The sequence below is a fragment of the Halichoeres trimaculatus genome, unplaced genomic scaffold, assembly GCF_033239565.1.
Source record: "Halichoeres trimaculatus isolate MK-OKI-2021-1 unplaced genomic scaffold, fHalTri1.1 fHalTri1_scaffold_14, whole genome shotgun sequence".
Taxonomy (NCBI): domain Eukaryota; kingdom Metazoa; phylum Chordata; class Actinopteri; order Labriformes; family Labridae; genus Halichoeres; species Halichoeres trimaculatus.
Genome location: NW_027437192.1, coordinates 165,001 through 182,500, shown reverse-complemented (window position 1 = coordinate 182,500; position 17,500 = coordinate 165,001). Strand labels below are relative to the sequence as shown.

General features: G+C 48.5%; 2 protein-coding genes across 2 annotated transcripts; both read left to right on the top strand.

Annotated features, from left to right (window-relative positions):
* The first annotated feature begins 1,962 nt into the window (after positions 1-1,962).
* On the top strand, positions 1,963-10,896 carry LOC141802499 (protein disulfide-isomerase A3-like). The gene is made up of 13 exons (XM_074686025.1): positions 1,963-2,242; positions 4,151-4,229; positions 4,520-4,637; positions 4,798-4,905; positions 5,026-5,155; positions 5,356-5,469; positions 5,571-5,696; positions 6,158-6,340; positions 6,989-7,097; positions 8,004-8,132; positions 8,695-8,774; positions 9,431-9,488; positions 9,647-10,896. The coding sequence occupies exons 1-13, from the start codon at positions 2,016-2,018 to the stop codon at positions 9,734-9,736; spliced, it is 1,551 nt and encodes a 516-aa protein (XP_074542126.1). The 5' UTR covers positions 1,963-2,015; the 3' UTR covers positions 9,737-10,896.
* A 603-nt stretch (positions 10,897-11,499) lies between these two features.
* On the top strand, positions 11,500-16,826 carry cct3 (chaperonin containing TCP1, subunit 3 (gamma)). Its single transcript, XM_074686057.1, has 14 exons — positions 11,500-11,645; positions 12,845-12,906; positions 12,998-13,048; positions 13,202-13,264; positions 13,412-13,508; positions 13,620-13,737; positions 14,177-14,363; positions 14,584-14,733; positions 14,947-15,079; positions 15,162-15,243; positions 15,347-15,527; positions 15,696-15,941; positions 16,403-16,534; positions 16,606-16,826. Exons 1-14 carry the CDS (start codon positions 11,618-11,620, stop codon positions 16,696-16,698), a joined length of 1,623 nt encoding a protein of 540 aa, XP_074542158.1. The 5' UTR covers positions 11,500-11,617; the 3' UTR covers positions 16,699-16,826.
* Positions 16,827-17,500: the final 674 nt, after the last annotated feature.

The window sequence follows — 17,500 nt, the reverse complement described above, 5'->3', positions numbered from 1 at the left end:
GAGTCTCAGTGAATACTTGGAGGCTCCGCCCACTGTGTTTAACTCAAGGGGCAGAGCTCAAGTAATGACACAGATCTACTGTGAACCAGTTGAGCTGTCTCTGTGGTCCCGTCATCTGGTTCATGGTTTATAATTCTCACACAGCTCACCACACCAGACCAGGACAGGGACTAAGAACAGGACCAAGACCTGGGGGAACCAGGATCTGTGTATTTGAAGTCCAGTGAAGTGACTCTTGATAATTTTTCTGAAGCTGTGAAACTGTTAGTGAAGGTCTATATTTCCCATGATGCTCTGGGCTCAGCCCTGCTGCTGTTTTGGAGACTTGTGTCATGAAGCTGTTGGAGAGTTTACGATCCAGATCGTTGAAGGAGAACAGAACCAATAAAACGTTTTTTAACCTGTGGTTAGCTTCTGTGTGTTTGATGGAAACTTAATAAGACCAGGGGACGGGTCTACTGACGCCCACCAGGACGGGTCAACTGACGCCCACCAGGACGGGTCTACTGACGCCCACCAGGACGGGTCAACTGACGCCCACCAGGACGGGTCTACTGACGCCCACCAGGACGGGTCTACTGACGCCCACCAGGACGGGTCTACTGACGCCCAGCAGGACGGGTCTACTGACGCCCACCAGGACGGGTCTACTGACGCCCACCAGGACGGGTCTACTGACGCCCACCAGGACGGGTCTACTGACGCCCACCAGGACGGGTCAACTGACGCCCACCAGGACGGGTCTACTGACGCCCACCAGGACGGGTCTACTGACGCCCACCAGGACGGGTCTACTGACCCCTACACCAGGGGACAGGTCTACTGACGCCCACCAGGGGACACGTCTGCCGAAGCCCCCTGCAGGTGTTGGTGTCCCAAGGAGGGACCTGACTGAAAAATGATTCTTCTTAATGTGATTTAACTGGACAGATTGGACCTTAGTTCATCTTTTAAACTTCAGATTGAAGGAGCACAGATTGCGGCTCATTAGGGTTCACCCACAGGGACCCTGGGTTTGAATCCAGCCTGTGGCCCCTTTCCTGCATGCCACTCTCACCCTGTTTCCTGCTTTATTTGCTGTCCTACCTCCTAGCCAATACCCCCCCCCCCCCCCCCCCCCCCCCAAAAAAAAAAAAAAAAAAAAAAAAGAAAAGTATCTTAAATGAGAGAGGCGGGGACACTGAATAGATCAGGAAACAGGGTTAGAGTGACATACGAGAAAGGGGCCACAGGCTGGGTTCTGGTCCACTGGGCTGTCTGTGCTCCTGACAGTGTTACAGTGTTATGATAACATGGTGCAGAGCATGGTGAACATTATGGAACTGTATTTAAGACGGGCATGTTTTTTAAAATAAAAATGTATTTATTTTATTGCATTTTCATTTCTTTGTTTGCGTTTTCATTCGACTTATGTCCCAAATAGGCTTCCATAGAAGTCTTCTGACCACATGTTTATGATGTTGGATCAAATTGAGATAATTTAAAATCATGTCAGTCATACCTGCTCTGTTTAATTTTTTTTATTCTTTTTTTTTTAATTATTATTATTATTATTATAATTTTTTTGATTATTATTTATTTATTATTTATTTTTATTTTCACCTGCTCTGATTAATTACAGCCACCCTTACAGCACAGATACGTATTCATGACGTCACAAAGAGCAGGGCATCTATCGAATCAGAGAGCTACAGCGTGTCGCCATCTGTCTGCTCGGACCAATCAGAAGCTGAATTTCAGGATCTCTCTCCAACCCCTGACTCTTATGGTCCCACCTTCACAATAAAAGCCCTGACTGTAACACCTGTCCTGAAACACAGTCCTCAAACGCTTCCGTCGTAGGGAGGTGAGTCATTGTTAAAAAGTTTTCAGATTTACCTCAAGGTTGATAACTGTTTTATTTTTTGGCCTGTAGAAACGTCACGTCTTCACAGATGAGGATTTTAATTTATAAACGAACACCGGAAGCGGAAGTTTCCTACCAGCTGAACGCTTGGTGTTCAGAGGAGCTCTCCATGGTCCTCACCTTTCGTACCTGTCTGATTTTTACCTCCTGTCAGTCTTCGTGCTCCGTCATCATGGCGGCCGCTGTCCGCCTCCTTCCCGCCCTCGCGCTCCTCCTGCTGCCCGGCTTTCCCGCCGTGTCGTCCTCGCGGAGGGACGTGCTCGAGCTCGGGGACGCGGACTTCGACTACCTGTCAGCGGGACACGAGACCATGCTGGTGAAGTTCTACGCTCCGTGGTAATGACGCCGGAAGTTAGCTTAGCACATCTAGCTCAGTACACAGAGTTTGTAATTTTAAAGACGGTACAGACACAGAATAACCTGTGAATAACCTAACCTTCTCCTGTCATCCCTCCATCATCCCTCCATCATCCCTCCATCATCCCTCCATCATCCCTCCATCATCTCTCCATCATCCCTCCATCATCCCTCCATTCTCCTGTCATCCCACATCCCTCCATCATCCCTCCATCATCCCTCCATCATCTCTCCATCATCTCTCCATCATCCCTCCATCATCTCTCCATCATCCCTCCATCATCCCTTAATCATCCCTTCATCATCCCTCCATCATCCCTCCATCATCTCTCCATCATCCCTCCATCATCCCTTAATCATCCCTCCATCATCCCTCCATCATCTCTCCATCATCCCTCCATCATCTCTCCATCATCCCTCCATCATCCCTTCATCATCCCTCCATCATCTCTCCATCATCCCTCCATCATCTCTCCATCATCCCTCCATCATCTCTCCATCATCCCTCCATCATCCCTTCATCATCCCTCCATCATCCCTCCATCATCCCTCCATCATCCATCCACCATCCCTCCATCATCTCTCCATCATCCCTCCATCATCTCTCCATCCATCATCCCTCCATCATCTCTCCACCATCCCTCCATCATCTCTCCATCATCTCTCCACCATCCCTCCATCATCCCTCCATCATCCCTCCATCATCCCTCCACCATCCCTCCATCATCCCTCCATCATCCCCCCATCATCTCTCCATCATCCCTCCATCATCTCTCCATCATCCCTCCATCATCTCTCCATCATCTCTCCATCATCCCTCCATCATCCCTCCATCATCCCTCCATCATGCCTCCATCATCCCTCCATCATCCCTCCATTCTCCTGTCATCCCACATCTCTCCATCATCCCTCCATCATCCCTCCATCATCTCTCCATCATCCCTCATCATCCCTCCATCATCTCTCCATCATCCCTCCATCATCTCTCCATCATCCCTCCATCATCTCTCCATCATCCCTCCATCATCTCTTCATCATCTCTCCATCATCCCTCCATCATCCCTCCATCATCTCTCCATCATCCCTCCATCATCTCTTCATCATCTCTCCATCATCCCTCCATCATCCCTCCATCATCTCTCCATCATCCCTCATCATCCCTCCATCATCTCTCCATCATCCCTCCATCATCTCTCCATCATCCCTCCATCATCTCTCCATCATCCCTCCATCATCTCTTCATCATCTCTCCATCATCCCTCCATCATCCCTCCATCATCTCTCCATCATCCCTCCATCATCTCTTCATCATCTCTTCATCATCCCTCCATCATCTCTTCATCATCCCTCCATCATCCCTCCATCATCCCTCCATCATCCCTCCATCATCCTTCTCTCCTCTCCTCCTTCCACCTTGTTTGTCTTCTCTGCTCTCTCTCCGTTTTTCATGATGTTACACTTTCATTTCATCCTTTCCTTCTCACTTCCTTCCTCTGTATGCCTCCTTACCTCCTCTCCTCTTTTTCTCTTCTACCTGTCCTTTTTCCTCCTTACCTCCTCTCCTCTTTTTCTCTTCTACCTGTCCTTTTTCCTCCTTACCTCCTCTCCTCTTTTTCTCTTCTACCTGTCCTTTTTCCTCCTTACCTCCTCTCCTCTTTTTCTCTTCTACCTGTCCTTTTTCCTCCTTACCTCCTCTCCTCTTTTTCTCTTCTACCTGTCCTTTTTCCTCCTTACCTCCTCTCCTATTCCTCTCTCCTTTTCTACTCCACTCTCCCTGCATAATTTTTCCCTCCTCCCCTCCTTCCCTCCATCCCTCCTCGACTCCTCTCCTTCCCTCCCCCTTTACCTTTGGTCCTTCCCTCCTCTCCTTGTGCCCTCTGTCCTCAGGTGTGGTCACTGTAAGAAGTTGTCCCCTGAGTTTGAGAAAGCAGCGTCTCGTCTGAAGGGCACGGTGCAGCTGACAAAGGTAACCTGGGTGAAGGTTATCAGGGCGTACCTGTCCGTCTCACCTGTCTCACCTGTCCATGTCACCTGTCTCACCTATCCATCTCACCTGTCTCACCTGTCCATGTCACCTGTCTCACCTATCCATCTCACCTGTCTCACCTGTCCATCTCACCTGTCTCACCTATCCATCTCACCTGTCTCACCTGTCCATCTCACCTGTCTCACCTGTCCATCTCACCTGTCTCACCTGTCTCACCTATCCATCTCACCTGTCTCACCTGTCCATCTCACCTGTCTCACCTGTCGTAGGTTGACTGTACGGCCCACTCGGAGACCTGTGCTCGGTTCGGAGTGTCAGGTTACCCGACTCTGAAGGTGTTCAGGAACGGGAGAGACGCCGGTCCTTACGATGGCCCCCGAACGGCAGGTAAGACAACCAGAGCCACGCACCTGAGGCAGGTCAACGGTCAGAGGTTAATGGTCGGAATGTGTGTGTGTGTGTGTGTGTGTGTGTGTGTGTGTGTGTGTGTGTGTGTGTGTGTGTGTGTGTGTGTGTGTGTGTGTGTGTGTGTGTGTTGTGTGTGCAGATGGGATCTTTCACTACATGAAGAAGCACAGTGGTCCAGACTCAGTTCACCTGAAGACTGATGAAGACCTTCAGACCTTCATCAACCACTACGACGCCAGCGTCATAGGTACCACAGTCACATGACCTTTGACCTTTGACCCCTCCCTGTCTCTCTCTGACATGAACAGGACAGCACTCTGCTCACACAACGTGTGTGTGTGTGTGTGTGTGTGTGTGTGTGTCTCAGGTGTCTTCTCAGGTGAGGACAGTCCTCGTCTGGCTGAGTTCCTGCGAGCTGCTGGTCTGCTGAGGGAACAGTTCAGGTTTGCCCACAGCGCTGAGCTGAAGCTGGGGGAGACGTACGGAGTGAGCTCTGAGTGAGTGGGGCACACACACACACACACACACACACACTTCACTTCCTGTTTGTCAGCCCTCTGGGTTACTTTAGGCCAACTTCCACTTTAAAGTTATTTTCATTTCGATTACTCACAATGTTTGTGTCTGTCTGTGTGTGTGTGTGTGTGTGTGTGTGTGTGTGCGTGTGTGTGTGTGTGTGTGTGTGTGTGTGTGTAAGGAGTGTGTTGCTCTTCAGACCTCCCAGACTGTCTAATAAGTTTGAGGACAGTTTTATCGTCTTCAAGGATTACCTGACCATCGGATCCCTGAGACGCTTCATCAGAGATCACATGTGAGTTTGCTCCTTTAGGTCACCACCCTGTGGATGTCAGGGGGTCTACCTGTCTGTCTCACCTGTGTGTCTCTCCACCCGTTCCACCTGTCTGTCTGCAGCTATGGGCTGTGCCCTCACATGACGATGGAGAACAGAGACCGGCTGAGAGTTCGAGACCTGCTGACAGCGTACTATGACCTGGACTACCATCACAACGTCCGAGGCTCCAACTACTGGAGGAACAGGTAGAGTCAGACAGGTAGAGTCAGACAGGTAGAGTCAAAAAGGTAACGTCAGACAGGTAGAGTCAAAAAGGTAGAGTCAGACAGGTAGAGTCAAAAAGGTAGAGTCAGACAGGTAGAGTCAGACAGGTAGAGTCAGACAGGTAGAGTCAGACAGGTAGAGTCAAAAAGGTAGAGTCAGACAGGTAGAGTCAGACAGGTAGAGTCAAAAAGGTAGAGTCAGACAGGTAGAGTCAGACAGGTAGAGTCAAAAAGGTAGAGTCAGACAGGTAGAGTCAGACAGGTAGAGTCAAAAAGGTAGAGTCAAAAAGGTAGAGTCAGACAGGTAGAGTCAGACAGGTAGAGTCAGACAGGTAGAGTCAGACAGGTGATGCTCAGGTGATGTCTGCTGACGTAATGCAGAGCATTAGAACATCTAAACCAACTTACCTGAGATTAACCCCTCCCTCCTTCGTTCCTTTCAGGGTGATGAAGGTGGCGTCTAAATACAATGGGCGGGGTCTTGTGTTCTCAGTAGCCAATAAGAAGGACTTCCTGTCTGAGTTGGAGGAGGACTTTGGGCTCGGGACATCAGACGGAGGCGAGCTGCCATTCGTCACAATCCGGACCAAAGTGGGCCACAAGTACACCATGAGGGAGGAGTTCACGTATGTAACCAGGCCTAACTAAACCAGGCCAAACCAAACCAGGCTAAACTAAACCAGGCCTAACTAAACCAGGCCTAACTAAACCAGGCCAAACCAAACCAGGCTAAACTAAACCAGGCCTAACTAAACCAGGCCTAACTAAACCAGGCCAAACTAAACCAGGCCTAACTAAACCAGGCTAAACTAAACCAGGCCAAACTAAACCAGGCTAAACTAAACCAGGCCAAACTAAACCAGGCCAAACTAAACCAGGCTTAACTAAACCAGGCCAAACTAAACCAGGCCAAACTAAACCAGGCTTAACTAAACCAGGCCAAACTAAACCAGGCTTAACTAAACCAGGCCAAACTAAACCAGGCCAAACTAAACCAGGCCAAACTAAACCAGGCCAAACTAAAGCAGGCTTAACTAAACCAGGCTAAACGGAGCTGAACCAGTGGTTTCAGAGTCAGGGATCTTATTTTCCTGCTCTTTGTTTGCTCCAGCTCTGACTTCCAGGCTCACCTGGTCGTGGGTTGTGTTTGGACTGGACTTACAGATGGGCTGGGTCAGGAAGTGGTCTACACATTATGTAGATGATGTTCATTGTGTGTGTGTGTGTGTGTGTGTGTGTGTGTGTGTGTGTGTGTGTGTGTGTGTGTGTTCCAGGAGAGACGGGCAGTCCTTGGAGAGGTTCCTGGATGATTATTTCGCAGGTCGACTGAAACGTTACGTGAAGTCTGAACCTGTACCTGAGAGAAACTCTGCATCTGTCCAGGTAAGTCTTAGAACACTGCTGAGAGTGGGTCACATGGTTCTGGTCACATGATGCAGGTCGGCTGGTGCTTTGTTTTACATCTTTTTTGTACCTTGTTTAAACTGTTGTTGTAGCCATTTTTATGCTCATTACATTCATTTGTGTTGTATTAATACATGCGTGCAGTGTAGGAAGAGGATAGAGGTGTGCCCACCAGGTGAGAGGGTGTAATTGTGGCCAGACTGTCTACAAGGACCCAGGTACACGACTAGTAAAAGCTTGATTTGATTTATTCAAAAGAAACTGAGACAAAAAGTTGCAAAAAAACTCAGATCAAGAACCAAACAAAAACCTCAGCGTGTGGAAAACCAAAGTCACAACAAACTAAAGGTCACAGGATCACCTGGCCCTAACTAACCTGAAGACACAATAACTTGACGGGAAACATCAGAGGACCAAACAGACACAGGGCAACGGGAGACACAGACTATAAATACACGAGGTAATGAGCCACAGGTGGAAACAATAAAGGCGGAGTCAACAATCACCAGAGCGGGAAACACATCAGGGCAGGAAGTTATCTGAAACAAGAGGAGAGACATTACTAGAAAATAAAACCAGAGTGGACAACTAAATATGACACTGAGCTAAAGGAAGTCAGCTCAACACATGAGAGGAGACGTCACAGTTTGTGTTGTGACTGTGATGAGCAGACAGTTCTTTGACCTTTCTAAACGTCTTCGTTATGTGTTGTGGTTTATTACCAGCCTTCTCTTTAAGACGGCTTCAGTTTGACTTCACGGGTCCAAACTAAACCATGGCGTCAACAATTCACCTGTGACTTTGATAAGCAATGGTCAGCACAATTGTTAACAGTATTTCCAGGTGTTTCCAGGTGTTAACAGGTGGTTTGTTTACATGGTGCAGGTGGTGGTAGCAGAGTCGTTTGATGCGGTGGTCAATGATCCAGAGAAAGACGTTCTGATCCAGTTCTACTCTCCATCCTGTCCTCACTGCAAGAAACTGGAGCCAGTTTACAGAGAACTGGCTGACAAGGTACACACACACGCAAACACACACATACACACTAACAAACACACTGACCAGGTACACACACACGCAAACACACACATACACACTAACAAACACACTGACAAGGTACACACACACGCAAACACACACATACACACTAACAAACACACTGACAAGGTACACACACACGCAAACACACACATACACACTAACAAACACACTGACCAGGTACACACACACGCAAACACACACATACACACTAACAAACACACTGACCAGGTACACACACACGCAAACACACACATACACACTAACAAACACACTGACCAGGTACACACACACGCAAACACACATAATCTCAGCACATGGTGATTCTGTAGGACATTTCCCATAAGCCCCTCTGCTTCCTGACCCCTCAGACGATCAGCTGACAGACTGAAGTGAAACAGGCTTTGATCCTCCCTCTTTCCCAGCATGCCCTGTGTTATGTTTGTAAGGAGCTGTTAGTTAGCCACTCATCATGAAGATGTTGTGATGTCATCAGGATCTGGGTAAAATATGACCTCCTCCTGTTCGTCTCTCTCAGCTGTACCATGATCCAAAGATCGTGGTCGCCAAGATGAACGCAGCTGATAACGATGTGCCACTCGGCTACGATGTCCAGGGGTAAGTTCAGCTGATCCTCTCTACCTGTTCTGTTCTCTACCTGTCTGTGTTCTCTACCTGTCTGTGTTCTCTACCTGTCTGTGTCTCTACTTGTCTGTGTCCTTTACCCGTCTGTGTTCTCTACCTGTCTGTGTCCTTCAACCTGTCTGTGTTTTCTACCTGTCTGTGTTCTCTACCTGTCTGTGTCCTTTACCTGTCTGTGTTCTCTACCTGTCTGTGTTCTCTACCTGTCTGTGTCTCTACCTGTCTGTGTTCTCTACCTGTCTGTGTTCTCTACCTGTCTGTGTCCTTTCCTTTTCTGTGTTTTCTACCTGTCTGTGTCCTCTCCTTGTCTGTGTTCTCTCCTTGTCTGTTTTCTATCTGTCTGTGTTCTCTACCTGTCTGTATCCTCTCCTCTTCTGTGTTCTCTACCTGTCTGTGTTCTCTACCTGTCTGTGTCTCTACCTGTCTGTGTTCTCTACCTGTCTGTGTCTCTACCTGTCTGTGTTCTCTACCTGTCTGTGTCTCTACCTGTCTGTGTTCTCTACCTGTCTGTGTCTCTACCTGTCTGTGTCTCTACCTGTCTGTGTTCTCTACCTGTCTATGTCTCTACCTGTCTGTGTCTTTACCTGTCTGTGTTCTCTCCTCGTCTGCCTGACCCTTTGTGTTTGTTTCAGGTTTCCCACCATCTACTTTGCTCCAGTTGGCAGAAAGGATGAGCCAATCAGATATGAGGTATCTCTCTTACACACACACACACACACACACACACACATACACACACACACACACACATGTAGCTCACTATGCCACTGGTCGACTGACAGGTGTGTGAACAGATGGACCTTCATATGACCTCTAAACTCCGTCTGACCTCTGTTGTGTGTTCTCAGGGCGGTCGGGAGCTCAAAGACTTCCTGAAGTTCCTGAAGCGTGAGGCGAGCCACAGTCTGCTGCTCGGCAGGTCGAAGGAGGAACTCTGACTCTTTTCACTCAACCAATCAGGACTGACCACCTGGTCTCCATGACAACAGATTCACAGGGAGAGGAGGGGGTAGACCTGGGCCCTCACCCCACCTCACCTGGACCGGAGACAGAAAGTGACAGCTGCTGGGTCCAATCCGAGGCTGTGATTTCATAGACCTGTCCGACATGATGTCATCGTGACATCACCATGCCAGCTGCCAAAGTTGTTCATTTGTTGGTTTTTTTTGTCTTCTGGGAGTGTGGTCTCAGCCTGCCTTGGGACTGTTCAAATGCATGCTGGGAAACATGGAGAGCATCAGAGTGTTTTTTCTCAAGTTATAATCTGAGGATAAATCAGCTGACCATGTGACCATGTTCCTGTTGTTAATGTTTAGTCTGGAGCACACCTGAGAGAAAAGCTCCTCAAACACCTGACCTGCTCCTCTGTGTGAGAGTGCAGCGTCAGTGGTCTCTGTGGAAAACAGCATTTGTTCAGCAGAAGAAGAAAAACTCAGATTAACAGATCAGTGAGCGCAGAGAGCTCACCTGGCAGCTCGCTGTGTTACACCTTTGAACCCTGGAAAACACACACGCTGTCTGCTCATCACCATCCCCAGAAAGAGGTTCCCTGCTTTCTATCTATGATATTTATTTATTTATAAACTTATTTATTTATAAACTTATTTATTTATTTATTAACTTATTTATTTATTAACTTATTTGTCAGCAGATACTTGTTGTAAATCCTGTTTGATGTGTCCAAGCTGTGGCAGCCAGGTGAGACATTGGCGTGAGGGGCATTTGTACTGTCAGGTGTTTTTAAAGGTAATAAATCTGATGTATGTCATCGGATCCTCTCAGCACATAGGTTCCAAACACAAAAGCAAAATAAAACTAAAACAGCTGCTAAAATACCCACACATCATGAGGGGGCAGAGGCTCCTCTTTAATACAGGATAAAAAGTCCAATAGTGAGCTGGATTTTCCAGTTTTTGATCAGGTTATCTCCTCTTTATTATTAATTATTAAACCATTATTTAACCAGGAAAAAGACTCATAAAAATCTCTTTTCCAAGAGTTTCCTGGCCAAGACAGCAGCAGTAAAGTTTGTAAAGTTATCTTTGATTTGATATTGTGACACTTTTTTTTGTTACCGATACACTGTTAATTTCCGTAATAAAGGCTCTGACCTCCTGTTTGCCTGAAATCCAGTTATTTATATGTAAGTACAAACATATACAGTATATAATATTGTCTGAAGGACATTGCTGCAGACTTAAACAGTCCAAACCTCTGTGTGGCGCTGTTCCTGGAAACTACATGCTATCACTCCTGGTTGAGCTATGTGCTATTTTCTATTATTTCGTTTTCATTGTTTGCTGCATCCTAAAAAAGATTTTTTTTAACACTGCTGCATTAGCCTAGGTTGCTGCTTTGTTTTAAGCTATAAGCTAAATCCATGTACTGTATTTGCTCTGAGGTCTGAGAGTTAGCTTAGCATTTATCTTCTGTGCATAGCTTTAAGTGACAATGTAGACTTAATATCAAACTGTCACATCAACAAGGTGAAAAACAAATTAAGAGATGGTACAGAGGCAGAAACCATCACAAACACGTGTTAAATTGAGGTAATCATTATCAAAGCTGAGAGGAAATGTTCGAACCTCAGCCCAAACAGAAAAAAACTATTTTTAAAGAGTCAGATCGAGGCTGAGGGCCCGTACTCATAGCTTAACCCTGTCTATCACTCAATTGGTGGAGACTTCTGTCTGTCATATAATTATCTCAGCTCATTGGTCGCTAAGTGGCTCGTTTTCCCGCCCCCAATACGAGCCCCTCCCTTTCCTCGTGCCTCCCAGAACCTTCCAGACCGCCTCTGCCCGGCACGCGCTGTCAAAATGTTCGGCCAGCAGGTGTTAGTGCTCAGTAAGTACCTGAAAATGATTTTACACTGAATGAGTATCTTCTGTTTGTTCCGCGGCTTTGGTTTGTTACCGGTACGGTCTGCCGTTTGTCGCCGTTATCAGAGAGAATGGCCCGGCAGCGACACAAAGCGGGGACCGGCTAACGCCAACTTGCGGAGCACGCGCTACTGTGTGCTAATAGGCTAACAGCTAGCACCCCCGTCTGCAGACAGCTTCCTGTGTGCTAATCCGCTAACAGCTAGCATCCCGTCCACAGACAGCGGGCTCACACCCTCAGCCTTGCTCTGGGAGTTAGCTCTTGCTCTTTGTAGGCGACAGAGAGCATGTGGCGATGCTAAGCTAAAGCTGCTTCAGGCTCATTAACATAGTACTACAGGTCGCTTATAGCAGGTTAACTTTGCTGAATGAGTCTGCATTAAACGTCAATGCTAAGCTAATTCTATGTCGCTTTTATATCAGTGTGTGCCCCTTAATGCTAAGCTAATAATCCTGAAGTGATAATAATCTCCATCTTTGTTAGCCGCTAACGTTAATGAACAGTGAGATCAGCTGCCACACCCTGTTACTTACATTGATGAGTCTTTAAATTGGTAATTAGCTGTGATCAGTTCTGATTGGCTGTTATTGAGGATGGTTCATGGTTGAATGAAGACACTGCGTGGTTATGAGCTAGCTTAGCTCTGTGTCTGCCAACCATCACACTGATCACTCAGCTCTGGTAAAACGCAGAGATGTTGGGGGTTCAGGTATGATGGGCTTTTTCATGGAGACAAACATAAACTTTTTGAAACTCACTCATTTAAACAACCAGAACACCTGAAACCTGACTGTGTGATATTTGAAATGTAACAAATTTGTTTGTTTGCATTTCCTCTCCCTCCCTGATGTTTCTGCTCCGTCCTCTGTCAGAGGCACCTCCAGCTCTCCTCCTGTCTGCAGACACACAGACCTCAGGTTATCTGTCACAGACTGTCACAGACTGACACAGACTGACACAGACGTTAAGAGGAACCAGATTGATCTTTCTCATCAGTGTGTCTAATGTTGCAGACATGTAGTTAGCATGTTGTTGCTTAATTTAACTGTTTCAGGTTCCCATGAGTTCCCTTAACAGACATGAGCATTGATTAACTGATTTGTGTGTGTGTGTGTGTGTGTGTGTGTGTGTGTGTGTGTGTGTGTGTGTGTGTTTCCTTGCAGACCAGAACGTGAAGAGAGAGTCGGGACGTAAAGTTCAGACAGGAAACATCAATGCTGCTAAGGTGAGACTGCTCTCAGCTCTCATGTTATTGCTCACTGTGCGTCACATCCATTGTGATCTGTGCTCTTTATTGATGTGTGTGTGTGTCTCAGACCATTGCAGATGTGATCCGGACCTGTCTGGGCCCCCGGGCCATGATGAAGGTAAGCTTCAGAGTCAGAGCAAAGTGACACACCTGAACAAAATCATCTGACAACCTTAGTGTTGTTCTCACATACTGGTCCTCACTGGACGGGCTGAAAGGAGCTGATTCTGTGTGTGTGTGTGTGTGTGTGTGTGTGTGTGTGTGTGTGTAGATGCTGCTGGACCCTCAGGGGGGGATCGTGATGACCAATGATGGGAACGCCATCCTCAGAGAGGTGGGTGTGAATATGAATGATGTCATTCAGCAGGCGTGATGTGATTGGATCACAGACCCCTGAGGCGTGTTTATGAAGTGTGTAACACCTCACAGGTGTCTGCAGCTGTGTGTGTCTTTAATCAGCTGCGTGTCTCCTCTTCATCAGATCCAGGTCCAGCATCCTGCAGCCAAGTCCATGATCGAGATCAGCCGCACCCAGGACGAGGAGGTCGGGGACGGGACCACGTCAGTCATCATTCTGGGTACGCAGGGAGCGTGAGTGAGTGATGTACGAACTGAGTCAGGGTTAGAGCGACAACAACTTAAAGTGTGTTTGTGTGTGTGTGTGTGTGTGTGTGTGTGTGTGTCCACAGCAGGGGAGATGCTGTCTGTGGCAGAGCAGTTCCTGGAGCAGCAGATGCATCCCACCGTCATCATTGGAGCGTACAGACAAGCTCTGGAGGACATGCTGGAGACTCTTAAGGAGATCAGGTACACACACACACACACACACACACACACACACACACACACACACACACCTCCTGAAATGATACAGGGGAGCTTCAGGTGAGAACCCAAACAAACCTGGTGGCACTGCAGGGTGGAGAGAGGACACAGCAGAGGTTTGTGAGGTGATGGTGTTAAAATCACACAGCCGGTGTTCTGACTCATTTGGCTCCCTGGTTTCAGAGAGGATGTCAGAGGCATCAGTTAGCTGGTGAGGTGGAGGTGTGGTGATGTCATCAGGTGGTAAACAGAGAGCTGTGAGGAGGAGGCGAGCATGTGTTGATGCTTTCACACCACAGACGGCGTCCTCTCTCCAGCGTGTCTCCGTACACAGAATCTCCTCCATCACCTCCCCCCTGTTGGTCTTCGGTTTGAATCTGTGTCTGATTACACAGAGCCTAACTCTGACCTTTGACCCCAGCATCCCCGTGGACACGTCTGACCGCTCTATGATGCTCAAGATTGTTCACTCTGCCATCAACACCAAAGCTCTGAGCCGCTGGTCTGAGCTGGCGTGCAGCATCGCTCTGGACGCCGTCCGCACCGTCGAGCTGGACGACAACGGGCGGAAAGAGATCGACATCAAGAAATATGCCAAGGTGGAGAAGGTAAGACTTCCTGTCCCACCTGCACTCTCACAGGAAGAGCTCGTGAGCCCTTGCTCCTCAGACTGAAGCTCAGGGTACAGACACAGGGGGCGCTGTGACCCTCATCTGGAGCGCTCCAACGTGTCAGAGCCAGTCTCTTCCTCTGATCAGTCACAGTTCTTCTCATAGATCCCTCCCTCTCCCCCTCCCCCTCTCTCCGTGGTCGGCGTGCTGCGTTCAGGTTCCCGGGGGAATCATCGAGGACTCGTACGTGCTGAAAGGAGTGATGGTGAACAAAGACGTGACTCACCCCAGGATGAGACGCCTCATCAAAGACCCACGAATCGTCCTGCTCGACTGCTCCCTGGAGTACAAGAAGGGGGAGAGCCAGGTAACACACACACACACACACACACACACACACACACACACACACACACACACACACACACACACACACACACACACACACACAGAGGAACATGCCACTACACAGAGAAACACTCTGGACTGTGAGGTGTGCATGTATGTATTGATTAATTATTTCTGTGTGTGTGTGTGTGTGTGTGTGTGTGTGTGTGTGTGTGTGTGTGTGTGTGCGCAGACAGACATAGAGATCAGTAAGGAGGAGGACTTTGCTCGGATCCTGCAGATGGAGGAAGAGTACATCCAGCAGATCTGTGAGGACATCATCCGCCTCAAACCAGACCTGGTCTTCACAGAGAAGGGGGTGTCAGGTACACACACACACACACACACACACACACACACTCCTGCTAGCAGCTGTGGTGGTCACTGATCAGCTGTTTGGTGTCTCAGATCTGGCACAGCACTACCTGATGAAGGCTAACATCACGGCCATCCGCCGCGTCAGGAAGACCGACAACAACCGCATCGCCAGGTAAGCTGACATCATCAATCACCAGGTCAGTCGGCCAATCAGATGACAGCAAACACACTCCCTGCCCCTCTCACCCTCTCCCCCTCTCCCCCTCTTGGGACAGGGCGTGTGGAGCTCGTATCGTCAGCAGGACAGACGAGCTGCGTGAGGAAGACGTGGGTTTGGGGGCGGGGCTGTTTGAGGTGAAGAAGATCGGGGACGAGTACTTCACCTTCATCACGGAGTGTAAAGACCCCAAAGCCTGCACCATCCTGCTGAGAGGGGCCAGCAAGGAGATCCTGGCTGTGAGTGTTTCCTCTGAGGAGCTCAGTCTGACTGGTCACCAGAGCTCTGACATCATCACCAGCCGTGTCACAATCAGTCACTCCTCTGCTCTCATTGGTCCAGCCGTGACGGCTTGATGCTGATGTGACCGTGTGGACGGGTTGTTCATGTTCTCTCTCTGTGTTCAGGAGGTGGAGAGGAACCTGCAGGACGCCATGCAGGTGTGTCGTAACGTCCTGATGGACCCCTGGCTGCTGCTGGGAGGTGGCGCCGTGGAGATGGCCGTGTCCAAGCGTCTGATGGAGCGTTCTCGGGCTCTGACGGGAATCGAGCAGTGGCCGTACCGCGCCGTGGCTCAGGCCCTGGAAGTCATCCCCCGAACCCTGATCCAGAACTGTGGAGCATCCACCATCAGAGTGCTCACATCCCTGAGGGTACCTGCAAACTTTATTTATAACAGCTCTGTTTACATCGCTTTATTAACAACAGCCCTGTTTACAGTGACTTTATTTACAACAGCTCAGTTTACATCACTTTATTTACAACAGCTCAGTTTACATTGCTTTATTTATAACAGCGCTGTTTACATCTCTTTATTTACAACAGATTACCTTTTTTAGTCGTGACTGAGTCGTCAGCCCTGCCCGTATTTCTGCTGCTCTTCATGTTTTCCTTTTTTTAATCACACCTGTGTTGCTCAGGTGTTTTTCCTATTAGCCAATCAGAGTGCAGTAAACGCAGCTTAGAGAGCAATTCTTTGTAAGCAGTCTGCTCGTGATGTGTGAGGGTGTTGTACTAACTGCTCGTGTGTGTTTGTGTGTGTGTGTGTGTGTGTGTGTGTGTGTGTGTGTGTGTGTGTGTGTGTGTGTGTGTGTGTGTGTGTGTGTGCATACAGGCCAAACACACTCAGGAGAACAGTGTGTGTTGGGGCGTGGATGGTGAGACAGGCTGTCTGTCGGACATGTCGGCCCTGGGGATCTGGGAGCCTCTGGCTGTGAAGGCTCAGACCTATAAGACGGCAGTGGAGGTGAGAACACGCCGTGGTCATTGATTATTGGTTTGGACCAATCAGCTGCTGACTCTGATGTCTCTGTGCAGACCGCCATCCTGCTGCTGCGTATCGATGACATCGTCTCAGGTCACAAGAAGAAGGACAAAGACGAGCAGATGGGAGGACAGGGGGCTGAGTAGATCCGCGTCCATCTAGACCATCACTCCAACTGTGTGTGTGTGTGTGTGTGTGTGTGTGTGTGTGTGTGTGTGTGAGTGTGTCTGTGTGGGGGACCAGATGACTCGGTGGAAGTTAATAAACAGTCAGAACTCCATTGAGTGTGTGTGTGTCTGTTTCTGATATTGAACATGTTATCCAATCAGGGAGGAGGAGGAGGAGGAGGAGGAGGAGGAGGGGGGAGGAGGAGGAGGAGGAGGAGGAGGAGGGGGGAGGAGGAGGAGGAGGGGGAGGGGGAGGAGGAGGAGGAGGAGGAGGAGTCTGACTGTGGTCACCTCAGTGCTTCTGTTTGTTTTTCTTTAATTGACTAATTTTCAAAACGAACTTCAGGGCAAACATTTGTGAGGGCCTGTCGCCCTCTGGTGGTGATGAAGAGTCAGAGCGAAGCAGCAGAGCTCAGTGTGAGTCTTTACACCAACAGATTAAAGTCCAGGAGAGTCTTTGAGCGTCCCTCTCCTCAGAAAATCACTTTGCAAACTCTTCCAGTTCATGTCTCCATCTTCATCATGATGAGGTTTCATCTTCACATATTTACGTCTGATTTCCAAACAAGTTATTTACCAGAAACGACTTCTTCATGCTTCAGAAATGCTCCTGCTTTAACACACATCACTGTTGGGGGTTACAGAATAATATCCTCATGGCTGAACCACGCCTGGAGTCAGGGGGGGGAACTGACGTAGGTACTTTGAAAGGTACCGTCTGAATTCTGTCAAAAGTACCAGGAACCAGTTCACATAAAATCAAACAGTACCATGTTTAGGT

What these genes read in the sequence shown, in the direction of transcription:
- LOC141802499 (XM_074686025.1), top strand. Translation starts at nt 2,016, where the DNA reads ATGGTCCTCACCTTTCGTACCTGTCTGATTTTTACCTCCTGTCAGTCT. An exon ending in TCCAACTACTGGAGGAACAG is followed by an intron (nt 5,697 to 6,157) that starts GTAGAGTCAGAC and finishes CGTTCCTTTCAG; the next exon opens with GGTGATGAAGGTGGCGTCTA. An exon ending in ATGAGCCAATCAGATATGAG is followed by an intron (nt 9,489 to 9,646) that starts GTATCTCTCTTA and finishes GTGTGTTCTCAG; the next exon opens with GGCGGTCGGGAGCTCAAAGA.
- cct3 (XM_074686057.1), top strand. Translation starts at nt 11,618, where the DNA reads ATGTTCGGCCAGCAGGTGTTAGTGCTCA. An exon ending in GAAACATCAATGCTGCTAAG is followed by an intron (nt 12,907 to 12,997) that starts GTGAGACTGCTC and finishes TGTGTGTCTCAG; the next exon opens with ACCATTGCAGATGTGATCCG. An exon ending in GAGTGCTCACATCCCTGAGG is followed by an intron (nt 15,942 to 16,402) that starts GTACCTGCAAAC and finishes GTGTGCATACAG; the next exon opens with GCCAAACACACTCAGGAGAA.